The sequence below is a fragment of the Oxyura jamaicensis genome, chromosome 1 (genome assembly GCF_011077185.1).
Source record: "Oxyura jamaicensis isolate SHBP4307 breed ruddy duck chromosome 1, BPBGC_Ojam_1.0, whole genome shotgun sequence".
Taxonomy (NCBI): domain Eukaryota; kingdom Metazoa; phylum Chordata; class Aves; order Anseriformes; family Anatidae; genus Oxyura; species Oxyura jamaicensis.
Window position 1 is genome coordinate 119,214,462 of NC_048893.1, and position 16,989 is coordinate 119,231,450.

The window sequence follows — 16,989 nt, forward strand, 5'->3', positions numbered from 1 at the left end:
TTAGGCTGAAAGAGAACATAGCACTAAATTCAAAACAGAACAGTGACCTACTGTTTATCTTACAACTTTCATCGTAACTTACGTGTTTTTTGCCTGCCCATCTTGAAAACACATTTGCCCAACAAGAGCAGCAGACTGGTCACCCAAGCACTGAAAAAGAAAAAAATTAGCAAATGTCTGCACACGAATCAAATTCATGAACAAGTAACATGAACAGATATATTTAACTATGACTCTAACCTATTAGGAGCACCCAGGTAATTGAAAGTAAGGAAAAATCCATAGAGATAACCTGTGTTTATTACTAGTCTTCCCTTTGTAAGAACTGCAAATTAAAGGTGTCATGGAACTTACAGTGAACAACTTAAAATTGAAATTTACTATCTTAATGCATGGTGTAGAAAAGGTTGGGAATCTGCCCCAAATTTCTGGATTATGTATACACTGAACTACTATTATATATAAAGCAGACCTCGTTTCCATTTGTTATGCTATTCATTTATTTAGAGATTCTAAGTTTCCAACATAACTAGACGTGCATTAAAGTTGACAGCTGTATTTCCATAGCCAGGCCTTATTAATTTATTGGGTTCTTCATTATTAAATTCAAGCTCAGAATTTACTTCATGTATAGGAAATTTACTTCATATGAAGGAAAAAAAAAAAAAAAAAAAAAAAAAAAACAACTGGAAATCATCATCTGAAAGCTTTTTCCAGTGAAGAAATGTTCCTGCATTATCTATCAGGTTCCCACGCCAGAATTTTAGTTTAAGTTGACTCACCCCAGAAATTGGTACACCTGTCAAAGCTCCAGATTTCTGAATCACAAAAGGAGAAAGAAAAGTTCCATATTAGCTTTCTGTGTGTACAAATTTCAGGCAATCAAAAAGAAGCTAACTTTTATTTTAACAAGGAGATGCAAATCTTGGATGCAGACAAAACATGAAAGAAAGTCTAAATCATATAAGAATGGACAGCTGCTTAAAAACGGTGTCACTAATACTGTAGAAATTGCCTTTATAGCATCTATTTAATAGAAACTGTTGCAGTTTTCAAGACAAAGACTTCAACACCAGACCAACAAACTCACAAAACACCACAAAGCCATAAAGGTTTTTCACTGAAGGTACAGATCCTCTATGTAAACCGAATTAAACTTAGTTACTTTTAAGTCTGCATCCCCTTGATCCCTAAAGTCTAGCCTACAGTACTTCAGATTCATCTTCTAATTAAAAAAAAAAAGGACTAAGAAAAAACACAAAAAGAACAGAACAATATATCCCTATTATCCTGCTATAGACAAACATGAAAGATAACCCAAGAATTAAAACAAGGACATTGTGTAGGTAAGCTGAAAAAAAAAAAAAAAAACGCTGGGGAGAAGAAAAAAGCAAGTTGTGATATCACTGCTGCTTATATGGTATCACATATGTATCACTTATGCAGTTAACATTTTTCCACAATCCGTGCTGAGGTGGCAGAATCATGGTACTGTCTGGCAAAAGGCAAGAACTGATTATCACAGACAATAGTCTAAGCAGTAAAGAGACTTTTTTAATTATTATTATTATTTTAATGCTTCTTTCAATTCTGAAAAAAATCTCTAGTGAGAAATGGAAGATGGCCACAAGATATTTATAAAGGAGATAGTGTCTTGGAGAAAAACACTTTCTGGTTTGTCTAGCATATTGTTGCATTGAGCAAATGAGGAAAAAAAAAATAATACATCATATAAAGACAAATTTCTGGGAGAATAAAAGTCAGGTGGGAGAACTAGGAAAAGAGAAAAAAAATACATCAATCATGTTAAATTATGTTTACGAAAAGCACAGATTCGAATACCGAAGATAGCATATTTAGTGTTAACTAAATTATAGTCAGTAAATAGAAGCTGGAACTCTCTTCTTTTTATATCACTTTAAAGAGAAATGCATTGAAGTTGGTTTAAAGTCAGGAAAAAAAAAGGAAGTAGGATTTAATGCCTAAAGGAAAACAGAAGGATCACGTAAACAGTATGGTTGAGTTGATTGCACATTGGAATTGAGCTTAATGCAGCTGATGCCTAAAATAGAGCAGGAAAGGGTCACAAACTACATGGCTGAGTTGAATTGCACATTGGACTTCAGCTTCATGCAGTTCATGCCTAAAATTGAGTAGGAAATTTACAAGTATACTTGATGTCACCTCAATAGTACTCAAGATAATTTTTTTTGAAATTATAGTGTACAGAAAACTGGGTTCAGTGTAACATGCAGCCTATGTCAAGTTTAAAATGAAAAGGTGCAAAACAGTAAAGTGACTAGAAAAAAAAGTGACTGTGATGACACACTAGGCAAAGACAGATGCCTCATTTTGAGATACAACATTTCAAGGCTCATACATAAGTTCTTCCAAACACTACCACGTATTTTTTCAGTTGCATTCTTGCAGTAGGTATCATAATAAATCTACATCTTGACAATTTTTACCTCTTTCTTTAAAATTGTTTCTTCGTGGAATTGTGAAAATGAATTTTCAGTGAAGCCATGCAAGTGCATTTCCAATCTGATTTTTATTTATTTTTTAATTCTCATTTCAATTGACTGGATTTAAGGTAATTTTATAGATGCACTAAAAACTCTGACATTAATCTAATGTTTCAATATAATAGAATGAATATTAGTAGACAAAATGGCTCAGTTTCCTCATTTATAAAATGAGGCAGCCAGCATTTACTAGACAGTAGCTGCATTTTTGTCTTTGCTGTGAAAAGAAATATTCACCAGCCTACAAATTAAAGCAAATGCTTACATGAAGATTTCACTTCAGAAGTAACTTTGACATGAGCACCTACTGTAATATCTCAAATTTGGAAATAGTTGCCAAATTTATTGGTCTAGAAAGCATGCTTTTACTAATCCATGATTTTCCAAATCAATGGAAATGCACGCCCCTGAACAGAATGGAAAACATAGAGGTGGTCAGCCTAATAGAAGCCTCTACTCACCAGGCTAGGACAGATTTTCTAGTCAGCAAAAGGAAGAATGAGAAAAAAATGGGAGGAAGAGAAACAAAAGTTCAAATTTAAAGTAACCAGTGACCAGCTATTCTGTTTCAGTTGCCAGGTTGTATCTCCTTTCTCATTACCACATTGCCTAGTAGGATTTCATTTGCCTCACTCATTCATCTTAATACAGCTCACTCTCATCTGACCATTTACATTAGTAAAAGTTAATAATGATTTCTAGTGGCATCATTTTTGACAGATTAGCTGAAGTACTTACATTTCAGGCAAATTAGAATTATATTTTAAATAAAATTTTAATTTGTGTTAATTAAAAAATGCTTGTATGTTCTTAGTAAGCAATAGGGCAAAATACTATGAAAAAATGTGAAATCACAACATCTAGTTTATCCTATTCTCAAGCTTTAAGAATAAATTAGATGTCACTTTATCAGAAGAATTGGTACTACACATCAAAGTAAACCTGAAACCTCAGGCCAATGATAACAAATTATGTTTTACTCCTAAGTTACATTCACAGCTCCCCTGGAAACAGTGCAATTAGTGTAAGAGTTCACAATATTCTTTTTTTTTTCCATTATTTTTTTTAACTGAAGTTCTATGTCAATATACACTGCAAAAGGAGATTATTAAAACAAAAGGCAAAAAAGCAATCTAAGGTGTCACTTGTGATCTGCCAGTTCGCAGAAACTGTCCAAATTCTGCCTTCAGTTATATGGGAATAAGACATTACACACTTTGTCCAGTCTTCTTAGATCATTAAGTAACTTTCACTTCTTTTTGTTTCAGTTGTACAAGAATTACAAATACGGTGCCTAAATAACAGCAAGCTCATTACTTTAGATCTACTGATTACACTTTGCAATCTGATGGGTAATTTCTACATCAATAAGTACTTGTCAACAACTTATCTTACTTTTATCAAAAACCTCCCCCATCTTGCTTTGCTTTTTTGACTGATATTTAACTACTTGTAATATCACACAGGAGATAACAACATACTACTCACAAATCAAACAATACCGGTCTAGAAAAAGCCGAACGATACCAGCCTAGGAAAAGCCATTAGTTTTAATGAAAATTCTGTCTATCAATATTGATGTATTTTTACACGATCAATGTCACAAGAAAACATACCATCAGGCCATAAATCTCAGATGAGCTTCGTACTTTTGGAAGTATTTCCATAGGAATATCAAAGAATCTGAACACAATACAGAAGAAGATATATATATTGTTAGTGATAAAGTGTTTCTTTACGTATCACTTACAGAATCTACTTAAAGAATATAACTGAAAATATGAGCTTACTGGCAGAGCTCAGGATCCCAGTCCAAGGAATGAATGTTGAACAACATCGTTCTACTGGCATTGGTTACGTCTGTACAGTGAACACCTCCATTCTTTCCACCTGTCAAACACTGAATAAAAAACACACACCTGTATTTGACATGAAAAGATACATTTACTTCAACAAATTATCAAAAAAAAGTAATTTCACAAAGTGAATTTAAATTAAAAAAGAGGTGAAAGCAAATTCACCTCTTGAATTCTTACGTTTCAAAGGTGGCTAATGCATCTTTCTGAAGTCCAAGTTTTTCGAAAGGCATAAGCATTTCCGTTTAACAGAAAGTGGTAAATTACAAATAAGCACCTTTTTAAAAAATGTAGTGCTATATGGACAGTACAAGCTCATTTTGTATGGAGCTTTAATGGAGTTTCTTTAACAGCTTGTAACAACATCACTGTGTGATCAGTAGGCATCATGTGATACAATGCTCCTGCTAGGATCCCATCTCTCTGCCTAAAGCTGTGCTAAAAACAGGCTATATTCAGCAAGTGAACTGGTAGGAGACAAAAAATCCCTTTTTATAGATGAAGAAAAGTATGAAATCGTCAGAAGATTATGATTACAAGCAGATTATATTATATATATTATATATATATATATTATGTATTATATTATTACAAGCAGCTTGTAAATACTCAAAATATGGTTTTGTCTGTGTCTCCAGGAAAAAATGCTTTTGTTATGAATTTGTGTGGTATGGGAAATGGAAATTCATTTTACAGAAGAGTAATAATAGACTCCTAAGTACATACCCATATAAGCCATGAATCAATAGTCCCAAACATTGCTCTTCCATTATCAACTGCTTGCCTAATCTCTTCTACATTATCCAAAAGCCAACGAAGTTTCACTGCACTAAAGTAAGTGCTAAGTGGAAGACCAGTCCTAAACTGTAAAATTAAAAACATAAAAATAAAAATAAAAAACAGCATTTAGAGATCATACAAAGATCTTTTCAACACATACTACAGTTAAATATAAAAATAGTTATATCAAATGAAAAATGCAAGACTCAAACGTCAGAACGTCAGATAAGTTAAACTAACTTGTTCCTTTAATAAGCATTAAGCATACAATAAATCTATAAATATTAAAAACAAATGGCTACGGCACTAATGGACAAAGATCAAAGCTGATCTAAATGTAGTACAAAGACCATTTATGTGGAAACAGTTGTTTGCAGAAGACCGGTCTCATCCAAGATATCTCCATGAGTAGACAGCAAGTAAAGTTGATAAAAATGAGCAGCATGACACAAGAAAGATGGATATTTTATTCTATTTGAACTTAAAAATCAAATAAGTTTACATGTTCTCTCACATCCATTTTGTGGCTAAGGGAAAATATATTAAATAAAAAATATTTACATGATCAATCAAGGAAAACATAAATCAAAGATTTCTGATACCATTCTGCAAGCATTTATTTTCCCAATTCTTATATATACTCTTATCAAGAAAAAAAAAAGGATGAATTTGCTTTTCATAAAATATCTCTGCAGTTCTCAGACAGGTTGTAATTAAGTTTGATATTATGGCATATGATGAATATTTCACACCAGTAAATGATTTTTGAACATTTTTTTCTACTCGATAGTTATTTTTTGTGTGATATTTAGTGATTGGATAGGAAGTGCTCAATTAAGTCTTACAAAGGGTTACCCAATTCCCTAGTAAGAATATGTAAGGAGCATTATAAATCTATTTTGAGTCTCAGATCAGTATATAGTATTATGCATTTTTAAAAACTACTTTACAGCCAAGAAGGAACTAGAAGCTACAACTGACTTACTTTGTAATGGGAAATTTTTCAGCAAAAAGTCCCTAAAACGTTATATACTGTAGCAGTAAGTATCCAGCTGCTATTTACATCGTCTGTAGTATCTCTCACCTTAAAAAAGGATTTGTTGTTTCCTGGAATTCTTTTAAGAAGCCTTTCAACTGTTGACTGGGTTCTCAGGTCAAGCCACACTACAAACATGAATAAACTGAATTAATTAAATGATCTAACACACCAATAGTGACATATGTCAGCTGTTTTTATAAAATTAGAGCTCTTGCAGTAAATTCCTGTCTTTATTTATGGCTTTTTTTTTTTTTTTTTTTTTTTTTTTAAACACAGCTGAAAGAATACTGTATTGACATTCTATTTTTAATGCGTGTTTGTGGGGGAAAAAAAAGTTTGGATACATTCATTTGATTTAGAAAAACTAATGATTTGAAAAGTCAAACAGGATTTTCCACATAATAGGATATATACTTTTCTCTACCAGAGTATAAGCAAAAGACTAATACTGCTTACTTTATAGCAGATGAGTGTCATTAAATTGGAAGGTCAAAACAAACAGCAGGTTGATTATTTACTATAACATGAAAACTTTGAACTAAAGTGCTATGCCAGAGCTATCTCAGTACAGCTGAAGTTAAAGCTGTAAACAACAGAGGAAAACTTAGAGAAGTCCTGATATTGCAATGATAAACTGCTAAACTAAATAGCCATAGGCTAAGAGAAACAATCTAGACAATTACCATTTCTCAACTGTCAATCTCAAAAGCCAGGGTAAATTATTTTTATAAAAATACAAATCAGTAAGTATTAATTAAATCTACTTAACATGTTTCCTTTAAAGTTAAATCAAAGTTAAATCAAATCCTGAAAATTTAGTAAGCTCTTTCATTTTAACATAACTGGTTGTGCATAAGTCAGGACTTCACGACATGCTAAGGATGTACAAAACCCTTTAGGAACATTGCTTTTTGTTAAAAGACTATTAAGCGATTTATTAAGGTATTAAGTAATAATTAACAGAGTAGTCTTTTTTAATTGCACTTGTGTATACAAACACACAGCTGATGACACAGATCTCAAGCACTCAAAGAAGTCAGTAGGCTATGTCACAATGAGATCTGAAAAGAACTAGGAAAGCATTTTTCTACAACACACTCATTCCACAATGTTACATATTTAGAAAGTATAGCAGTTACCAATTGCGTTATAAAGAGGTTCTCCAGTGATCTTGTCCCAAACCACTGTTGTTTCCCTCTGATTGCTGACTCCAATGGCTTCAGGACAAAATAGAAAGAAGTATCCTTTTCAGAAGGTTTGTTTTCCTCTTTTTGGGGGTGAGGGAGGGAAAGGAGAGGTGGAGATGAGGGACGAACAGGTAAGGAGAAGAGGAAAGTAAATGGGAAATAAAATGCTTCCAACTTTTTCATGTTACAGTCTAGAAAGATTACTTCTATTAACTGTCGATTCTGTCACTGCTTAACTTACATGCTCTAAATCTTTTTTTCATTTACCACAAACTGAGACAGCACCAACACTGACAGGTAAGCTAGTTTTCTCCCAGTAACTTCTAAACATTTTACGTTTCAGAATTTCTTTGTTCATTGCCTGTCTCTGTGATTTTGTAAGATTAGTTAAGTCTACTCCGCAGATTTTGCATTGCTAATATACATGAACAGCCTCTTTTCTCATTACTCCTCCCAAACAAATGACTCTCAGTAGGAGTTAACATTTTTTTTTGAGGCTAGTGCATACTTTCTCCTTACTGACTTAAAAAAGAATCTGACTTGCTCAACTATGAGCATGTTAAAGCCATGAATTACACTTAAGAACTGGGAATACCTTTTATATTAGTGATGTCTATGTTCAGTTGTTGCAGTTTCTCACAAGTTCTTTCCACACATTCATAGACTGATTTTAAGATTTCCTTTGGATCTTGTTCCACCCATCTTTAACAAACAGTCAATAAAAATGCACGTTAAAAAATTACAATTAGGAGAAAAAAAAAAATCAAGTCTGATTATTTTGACACAATCATAATTACAGAGAATGTTTTACATACCTATAAAAAGTTTAATGATTTTCAAAGCATTTTTAAAGAGTAAGCTGTATTTTCATAGCAAAACTATCTGCAGAAAACAAGAATTTTGTTTTGTTTTATCCCATACAGAGGGCTTTGGAGCAACCAGTAGGTCAGTTAACAAAATGGTAGGTCAAACAAACAAAAAACACCTCAGAAAACAAACTGCCATCTCTATGGACTAAGCTGAAGAATGATTAAATTGCAAAAATAACCAGCTTTACCACTTTAAACGAGACTGCAAGAGAACATGTTAATGATTGGTCAGAGTGAAAAACTAAGTATTTTTAGTTTACGTAACTCAAAGCACATGCTAGATGCCTAAAGTGCCATTATTATTATGCCATTATTATGCCATTATTATGCCATTTTTCTTACCACAGAATCATTTATAGCAGATAGTATGTTCTAAATAGTCATTTTAGATCATCAGCTTCAGTTTTGGTCATTCATATACAACAATGCATATGCTCTATTGAAATGTCCATGAACTAATAAAAAGCCACAGAAAATTCATACCCTTCTTTAGGGAATTTCTGCTGTATCTCAACCTGATGGTGACTCAAGAGCTCTGCTGTTTTTGCATTAAACACCTGCAAATAAATTACACAATTTAATTTTCTATGAACACAGAAGTTTAAACAACAATAAATAACATCTGTTGTTTGGAATAAATATAGTGAAGTTATAATTGATAGCCAGTTTCTCATCTATCAACAACTACAAAAAAAATATCCATAGGCAGGGTTCAAGTATTAGGATTTATGCAATACTTTGGTAAGCTTTGCTGTCCATGATAACTGCTGAAACCCTGATATTCAGAAACAGTTGCATATTAGAACTGTAGAATAGAGCAGGCTGGAAGGGACACCTCTGGTATAACCTCCTGCTCAAAGAAGGGTCACCCATGGGTTTAAGACCAAGCTGCCCATGGATTTTTTCCAAGCAGGTCTTGAAAACCTTCAAGGATGGAAACAGCACAACCTCTCTGGAAGATGTTAAAAGTTAATTTTTCCACTCTATTCCCCAGAAAAGAATTCTTAAAGAGGTCCATATTCTTCCTTTTCTGTTATCACCCGAGAGATTACGCAGAAAAGCACCACTGTATTTTTTCCCCTGTATTTACTTAGCTGTTTCACCTACCAGCTCAGCCTTGACATGAAGCTATCCTAGAAGAGGGTAAGCTCTGTCAGTACTGCATGCTTGCAAGGAATTGATATAATTGGATAAGGGTCTTAAAATGCTAAGCAATACAGTTAATAGGAAAGATTGAGTCTTGCATGTATGTAGCAAGATATTTTTACTTGGAATTCCCTTTAGGCCAAAAGCATAGTAACATTCACTAAGGTTTTATTATAAAGATAGAAGACATTTTATTGAACACAGGTTTGATATGTATGTATGTGACTTATTAGCAATGTTAAATATCACTCAGTAATCATTCACAATTAATCATTAAGTATTCCTTGAAATAGGAGGTAGCACATAAGGATCCCTACTCTTAGAAGGAAATAAATACAGATTCCACTAGACGAGTTCATTCATTAAACCTAGAGCTTGTGACATGCAGATAATAAAGGGTGAAGCCCTAGCAGAGCAAGGATTTTGCCCCCTTCCAAGTAAGCTGTTCTAGCAGGAATAATTTCTCAACAGAACCAGTAAGACTACAAATACATAGATTTTTTTCATGCCCACAGAGAAGAACTAGGTAAACACAAACTCCCAATCCAACACAAACAAAATCGCAAGCTTCTGACATCCTCAACAAAAGCAGCAAACACTCCCTGAACCACTGGACAAGGGATTAAAAAGCGTCACTGAGAACAATACCATGTTTTATAGTGATAATAGAATTATGATACACAGAATGATGCTAAACATGAAGGAGACATTACATTTAAACCCAACAGAAAATGTTAAACAAAATAGGAAATAAGCAGAACAAACTGGAGCTCTTGCCCACCCCCACCAGGCTGTGGCCAAAAAAGAAAAACTGTCCTTGTTTCTCTGACAGTGGTGCGAGAGAAATAGGTGACAATGACTAATGCAGATAAGGTCAACACATTCCTGTTGAAACAGGTTTGAAGTGTATTTCCATCACTGCTTTCTTTCCTTTCATATTCATTAATAGCTGATTCCAGATTATGATAATGATCTCTCACTTCTCACAGGGGAAAAAAAGTCAAAGTCAGTTTTGCCCTAATTGTATCAAGAGTAGATACAGAATTGTCTGGGCCATTTGGGCACGTGGAGCTATCTTGCAACAGAGATGATCTGATGGAAGGCAGTGAAAACATCTAGAAATGTACCAAATGCTCTGGTGAGAGATTAAGGCAAAAAGAGTAACACCCTCCTTCCTCGCCCAGCAAATGTATCATACAAGGAATTAGAGCTAGAGCTTTGACTCAAAACAACAAAGCAGAGAAGGAACACTTATGTAGCTATGTTGTATGGAAGCACGCAGACAAACAGAAAGGATCATTTACTTCAAGTTGTTTCTAGGGTCTCATCCATGACATCACACTAAGGAGTGCTAACAGTTGCATTCACCCCTTATCATCTTAGTGGAAAAGAATTCAGATCGCCCAGCCCTACCAATTTTCAGAGAATGAAGAAGAACCGTGAGACAAACATGGAGCTCGTGTAAGTGATGAAGAAGCTGCATGGTGAAAGCACAATAAACACTGACAGATTTTACAAGTAACTTACCATTATTCACAGGCTTTGTTACTCCTGATAGTCATAACTCTACCTGCAGAAAAGCTACTTCAGTTAGCCTGTGCCGTATTTTCATGACTTTATGTTAAGCTGAAACAGCTATGGCTTTGTAGGCCAACACACACAAAGAAGGAGTTTTGAAATTGCATTGAAATCAACCCAACTGGAGAAAGGATGACAGAAACAATTCCACCCTTAGCACTTAACTAGAATTAGTAAGCAGGCAGGCAGATTTCATGAATGAGCACAGTTTAACTTGTCTCATAGAAATTATCTTGCTTGGAAGGCTCCTGTCAAACAGCTCCTCCCCTCCTCCAGAAGCATTTATGATTACAGGAATAAAAAGCAAAACCATAACCCTTTTAGCGACAAAAGCTAAGAGTTTGGGAAAAAAAATAAAGCATTTGCAACATTTTAACTTTCTTCTTGGCTACATGGCCATTTTTTTTTTTCCAAAATGTTGGGCTACTCAGTGGAGGAACAGAAGGGATTCCCTTCTGTATGGAAAGCTCAATGGATACTAAGTGTTTCCTTAAGTAAAAGCTGGTTTTGTTTACTGAAAAGAATGGTTATAATGTGATATAATTTTATTTGAAGTGTTTCTTCTGGATATCAAGGCAGAAAGAAATTGTGCAGGGGGTGGAAAAAAAAAATCTGTGACTGACTGATAAACCTAGGACTTGGAGTACTGTATGTGTACTTCATTGTATTGACACTTCATCGAATATTTCAATTCTTGCTGTTCTTGGGTAAAATGCCAGAAAGGCTTTACCCAGCAAATGCCTTTCAAGAGATCAGGCAGAGCCATTAGCTCCTGACCCCAAGGCTTTTAGCAAAAGTAGCAGGAGTTACAATGGATTTTAATGATATCATTCTTGAATAAAATGGAGCATGATAGATGCAAGTATTCGATGAATATATTTGGGAAGACATCTAGATCAGAATTTAGTCACTCTGGTACAGTTGTTCAGCCTACCTATTTTTCGTCCAGCTTGGTATCTTAAGAAAATAAGCTTCAAGCAATGGTGATGGCACTCAAAGCACTGAGCTTTCCCCAGCAACTCTGATCCTGTCATCCAAGTTCATCCCAACTTAACAGGAAAACTGAGATCTCCCACAAGGAATGACATTTTTTTTTCAGAAGATCCAAATAAAGGTCCTCTGAGGGCAAGGCTACAGCATAAGCTAAAACTGTTTCTGTGCACTGTGTGTGATAAGGATAAACAAGGAGTGGCAGTAACAGAGACGCAGTTTCCTCAGTTCTGGTGCTTACTTATCATCAGCTAGCCTCATTCATGTAAGCAGGAGAATCTCACAAATCCTGGCTTGTGTCCATACATAGAATCACAGAATAAGTAATGCTGGAATGAATCTCTTGAGTCCTCTGGCCTGACCCACTGCTCAAATAATGTTAAATTTAAAATTACACCTGGTTACTCAGGGCCTTTTCCAGGCAGGTGTTAAGTACCTGCAATGATGGAGATCTGTCTTTTTGGGCCCCGATCCAGCGTTTGAGCCTAGTGAACCTTTTGTTCCTTAATTTATTTGAGGTTTATGTTGCTGTAACTTGTCTTTGTTTCCTGTTTTCTTTTTCTGTGCATCTCTGAGAAAAGCCTTGTTCTGTTTTCGCTACATGTGGTGTTTAGATAGCTAAAGACAACACTTCCATGCCCCCTTACATTTCCCCTGTACAAATAGCCCAGGGTCTCCCAGCCTCGCCTTGCATGTCATGTGCCGCAGCCCACGAACCACATCAGCGACACTCTGCTGGACTAAACTCATTTTTTTTGACTCTTTTCCTCTGGAGGTGCCAAAACCAGACACAGTGTTCTCAGTGCTGCCTTGTAGGTGGCACATAGACAGGAATAATTAGTTCCCTTGATCTGCTGGCTGTACTCTTCTTAACATGGTTAATCTTCACCGCTGCAAGGACTCATGGCTCTTTCATGTTCAACTTGCTGCCTGCCAGGACCCTGGATCCTTTTCCACCAAGCTGCTTCCAAGTCCTCTGTCCCAAGCACTAGAGTTTGTTGAACTTCACGACGCTTCTGACAGGCCACTTCTCCACCAGGAATTCCAATCAGCTGCTCGCCACAGTGTGCGGCCATCTGCAAACTTGAGAGCACATCCTAACCCATCATCCAGGATGCTGATGAGAATACCACAGCTCACTACCAGCCCCTGTGGAACACCATGTGGGAACTGGCCACCATTTAGACTGAACTATTGATGCTACCCTAGCCAAGTTTTTCACCAAGACATTTTTAAGCTGATCAAAATCTTATGTCCCCTGTCACAAAAGAGAATTAAAAAAAGGTAATGGCTGCACAGTTGTAATGAACGGACGCGTGAAAAGTAACCAACAGTTTGATTTTGACCAGTGACTTTGTGAAGATGAAAATGCATGGAAACACTACAGGAAAAAAAATGTAAAGAGATCCATGAGAAAGGCAAGCAAAACAACTAGCAGCTGTTAAGAGGTAGCAGAAGAGCCAGGGAAACAACTCAGACAAAGAGAACACCACTATTTGTCATGCAGTATTTCAAAGGAAAATCTCTCTTCTAACCGTGGCAATCTCTTTCCTGTACAGGATTATCCAGATACATGTATTATTATCTGAGTGACTGATGTGGCTTGTAGCAGATCCCTGCATGCTTTGCCCTCTTCCTCCCTACCCCAAGTTCTGATTTTAATTCAGTCACAAAATGCATTTTTTGCTCAAATTCACATACCTTTATTACCATAACAGTTTGATTACACCATCAAGGTGAAAAGAATTTAGAAAAACTGAGACTGAAGATATGAAGAACTGAGAAGAATGACAGACACTACACACTTTCTTAAAAATAAGAAAGTAAAAAGGTACTGCCTTTTCTTTATTTGAGCATCTGAATCCCTGAACAAAAACGTACCTCATGTCAGACTGAAAAACCAACTGACAGTATAAAAACTGCTGATGAATGCAACTAGTGCAAAGAAAATTTTTTTAGAAGAACCTGTACTCATAAAAAGATCTTGAGTATAAAGTTCAAAGTGTCACCTTCAGTTCTACTAGTGTTATCCTTGTAGGCTAAGAAAAAGAGTTAACTCAGCTGCACGTGTAAAGCAGACAGAATTTATTTTCAGGCATTACAGGGAACTTTTCCAATTATTTTTTTTTGAAAAGGGCTCCTGACTGGCATTCCAGATAGCCCGCTGGTGTCATTTGTCAGTTTGGAGTTTCTCTCCACCCCTAGATCTCTGCTTTGTCATTTGACAATCCCATGAAGGTCGTGATATTGAGAAATAACGGTAACACAGGTCAAGACACTCGGTCTCCTGCTTTGTGAAAGAAAATTCCACATGGGGGAAGTGTATCTCATTCATCTTCCCAGTTCAATACCGTGCACATCAGACAACATTTCCTATCTGGTTGTTACCACTATGCCGGTTCCAGAACAGAAGCTATCACCGGGGTCTGTGTCAAATTGCTATGACGTACTGACTAGGAGACAGGACAGAACGCATAGAGATTTGCGAGCAGGAATCCAATCTAGTAAGTTGGGTAGATAGTAATAACATTAGTGACTGTCTATTGCATAATATGGAAATGACTAGAGCCTTAACCTAGAGGGCTGTCATTAACCGCCCCATCCTTAAACAAACCCGTCCTCCCCCGGGGCTCGGCCAGGCCCACCTTCCGCAGGGTGGGCAAGCTCAGCCACCTGAACGCCGGGACGCGCTGACACCGAGCCCGGAACTGCAGCAGCCGCCCCAACAGGCCACCACAGCGGGCTGGAGCCCGGCCGGTGGGGTTTTTATACACGTTATCTCCCCGCGGCCGCTCGGAGGGACCTCCATCCTCCTGCATGCAGCAGGCCGGGGGGCCCTCAGCGCACCCCCCACCTCCTCCTCGTCCTCCTGCGGGGGCGGCAGCCGGGGCAGGGCGGCGCTGCCCTTCCCCAAGGGCGCAGTGAGGCCGGGGGGGGGGGGGGGGGGGGGGGGGGCACCCTCAGCAGCGTCCCCGCCCCGGCCCCCTCCCCGCGCGATCCCCCGTGCTCACCAGGAAGCGGCTGGAGCTGGTGCCCTGATCGATGGAGCCCACCAGCGGCCCCAGCGCCACGCGGTCCGACGCGGCCATGAGGATCCCCCCTCCCCTCTCCGGCTAACGGCCGCCGCCCGTCCCCGCCTTGCAACGGCCGCGGAACGGGGAGAGGCGCCAACGGCCGCGCTCGCGCTGCCCGACAGCCCCCGGCGCGTGGCCGACCGAGTGAAGCCGGCGGGCGGGGAGGGGCGGGGCGGGGCCTCCAAGGGGCGGGGCCGACAGGGGGGCGCTGCCGCGCGCGCCGCGAGCCCGCAGCCAATCGGCGCCCGGGGCGCGGCGGGGGCGGGGGGAGAGGGGCGGGGCCGCGAGGCTCAGGAAACGGGACGGGGGCGGGAGAGGAGCGAGCGGGGGGCGCGTGACGGGCGGCGCGCGGGGGGCCGTTGGTGGCTGTTGGCAGCGCGAGGGCAGCCGTTGGCTGAGGCGGCTCCTGAGAGGAGCCCGGGGCGGCTCCGTGTCTCTCTTCTTTCTGTCCGGTACCGGGCAGCTCCAAGCGCCTCTGAGGTAGCCACACCGCCTCAAGCAGCCGCCCCGCTCGCAATCACGGCATCGGCTGAGAAACGTTGGTCGCAGCGGGGTCGGTGTCGCTTCGCAAAACTGGTCTCGGCATCGAGCAGAAATAGTCACTTCAATAAATAATAATAATAATAAAAACATGATCTTGGTCCTCAGGCCTTCCTACGTGTCGGTAACTAGTGCTTCAAGAAAAACTGCTGGTGTTGCAAGACCCGTGATAGGGTTGCAAAAGCTAATAATGCTGACTAAAGCATGTGAGAAGTTAACTAGTGAAATGTTGCGGTAAATCATCCTCCGCCGGCTCCAATTGAATGGATTTGTCTTTGTTTCCCGTTGGTGGTAGTTGTCCAAAGTTGAGGTATTTTGTCAGAATATGGCCAGACGCAGTCAGATTGCTGCTGCGTGGTAATATTTGGTGTGACATCTGATCCAGTGCTTCCAGCGTACCATTTTTTTGTGTTTGTTGGCACTGGGACACCTTGGCATGGATGCTAAGGCTCTTTACTAGTGTATAATAGATAGCAAATGACTTAGTTACAGACTGTAATTACAAAATCTGAAATGAGACCAACAACAGTTTGGTAAGAAGGTGCATGTTTTTAAGTGTCAGAGTAAGAAAGCACTGGAACTGCTTACTAAATGTTATGAAAGATTCTCTATCACCCTAAAATGTTTTAACCACGACTGGTATTTCTTCTTAAAATGTCAGCTACAGTTCAGACATTACTTAACGCTGAGACTTTGCTTCTGCAGCCTGTACGGAATGACCCGAGGCAGGTGGTGCAAGAAGGTGACAACAATCCTCTCTGGCTCCGCAGGAGATCCCCCCAAATTCTCCACCTGTCAACTCTCACAACCTACGCTGCAGGCAACCTCTACGCTACAGCCACGGGCAGCAACCACAGCTGACTTTAAAAAGTTTATGCAGGGCTGCACCATCTCCATACAGACTAAGAGCTCAGGGAATTCATCTCAGAGGATCCTATTGAAGTCTAAATCAGTATAATTTGTATGTTTTTTTTTATCTTCTTTGGTTTCTTTTAAAACCTGCCGTATGATGTTTTGAACCCAAATTTTAACTCGAGGTAAGACATGACTATTTTCAGCAAAGGTTGAGGTCTCTCAGGATCCAGAAAGGGAGGAAGTAATATCATGACTGATATTTATGCAAAACTTGAAACACTACTGCACCTATTTAAAATGTATAGAGATCACTGAGTTACAGAAACTTCTTAGGATGTGCAAATCTACCATTTTCTTGGGTATTCTTTAGCAGTGTCTCTGTATCTTCACACACCTGGGAAAGGAGAGGTGGCAACGATAATCTGTGCTGTTTCTTTACCCTGCAGCAGACTCTTGAGCAAGACAGACAGAAGCAGAGAGTTTTGGCAGATACTAGAAAACAGAGTGTCATGGAGAGCAATTTACTCTTCCTAGCTCATTCAACGGTGTA

At 38.5% G+C, this 16,989-nt stretch overlaps 1 protein-coding gene across 4 annotated transcripts in view; it reads right to left on the reverse strand.

Annotated features, from left to right (window-relative positions):
• Positions 1–15,183, reverse strand: part of GK (glycerol kinase) — a 34,573-nt gene extending 19,390 nt beyond the window's left edge. For 2 of the 4 annotated variants that reach the window (XM_035316049.1, XM_035316047.1), the window contains exons 1-11: positions 14,982–15,183; positions 8,740–8,813; positions 7,983–8,089; positions 7,340–7,417; positions 6,246–6,325; positions 5,108–5,245; positions 4,316–4,425; positions 4,142–4,208; positions 2,987–3,004; positions 783–818; positions 83–150 (exon numbers count right to left, since the gene is read on the reverse strand). In XM_035316049.1, coding sequence (XP_035171940.1) covers positions 83–150; positions 783–818; positions 2,987–3,004; positions 4,142–4,208; positions 4,316–4,425; positions 5,108–5,245; positions 6,246–6,325; positions 7,340–7,417; positions 7,983–8,089; positions 8,740–8,813; positions 14,982–15,059 — 854 coding nt within the window. In that variant the 5' untranslated portion in view covers positions 15,060–15,183. The remainder of the gene's footprint in view (positions 1–82; positions 151–782; positions 819–2,986; positions 3,005–4,141; positions 4,209–4,315; positions 4,426–5,107; positions 5,246–6,245; positions 6,326–7,339; positions 7,418–7,982; positions 8,090–8,739; positions 8,814–14,981) is intronic. The other 2 variants (XM_035316050.1, XM_035316048.1) reach the window with 2 other exon arrangements.
• Between the last annotated feature and the right edge of the window lie 1,806 nt (positions 15,184–16,989).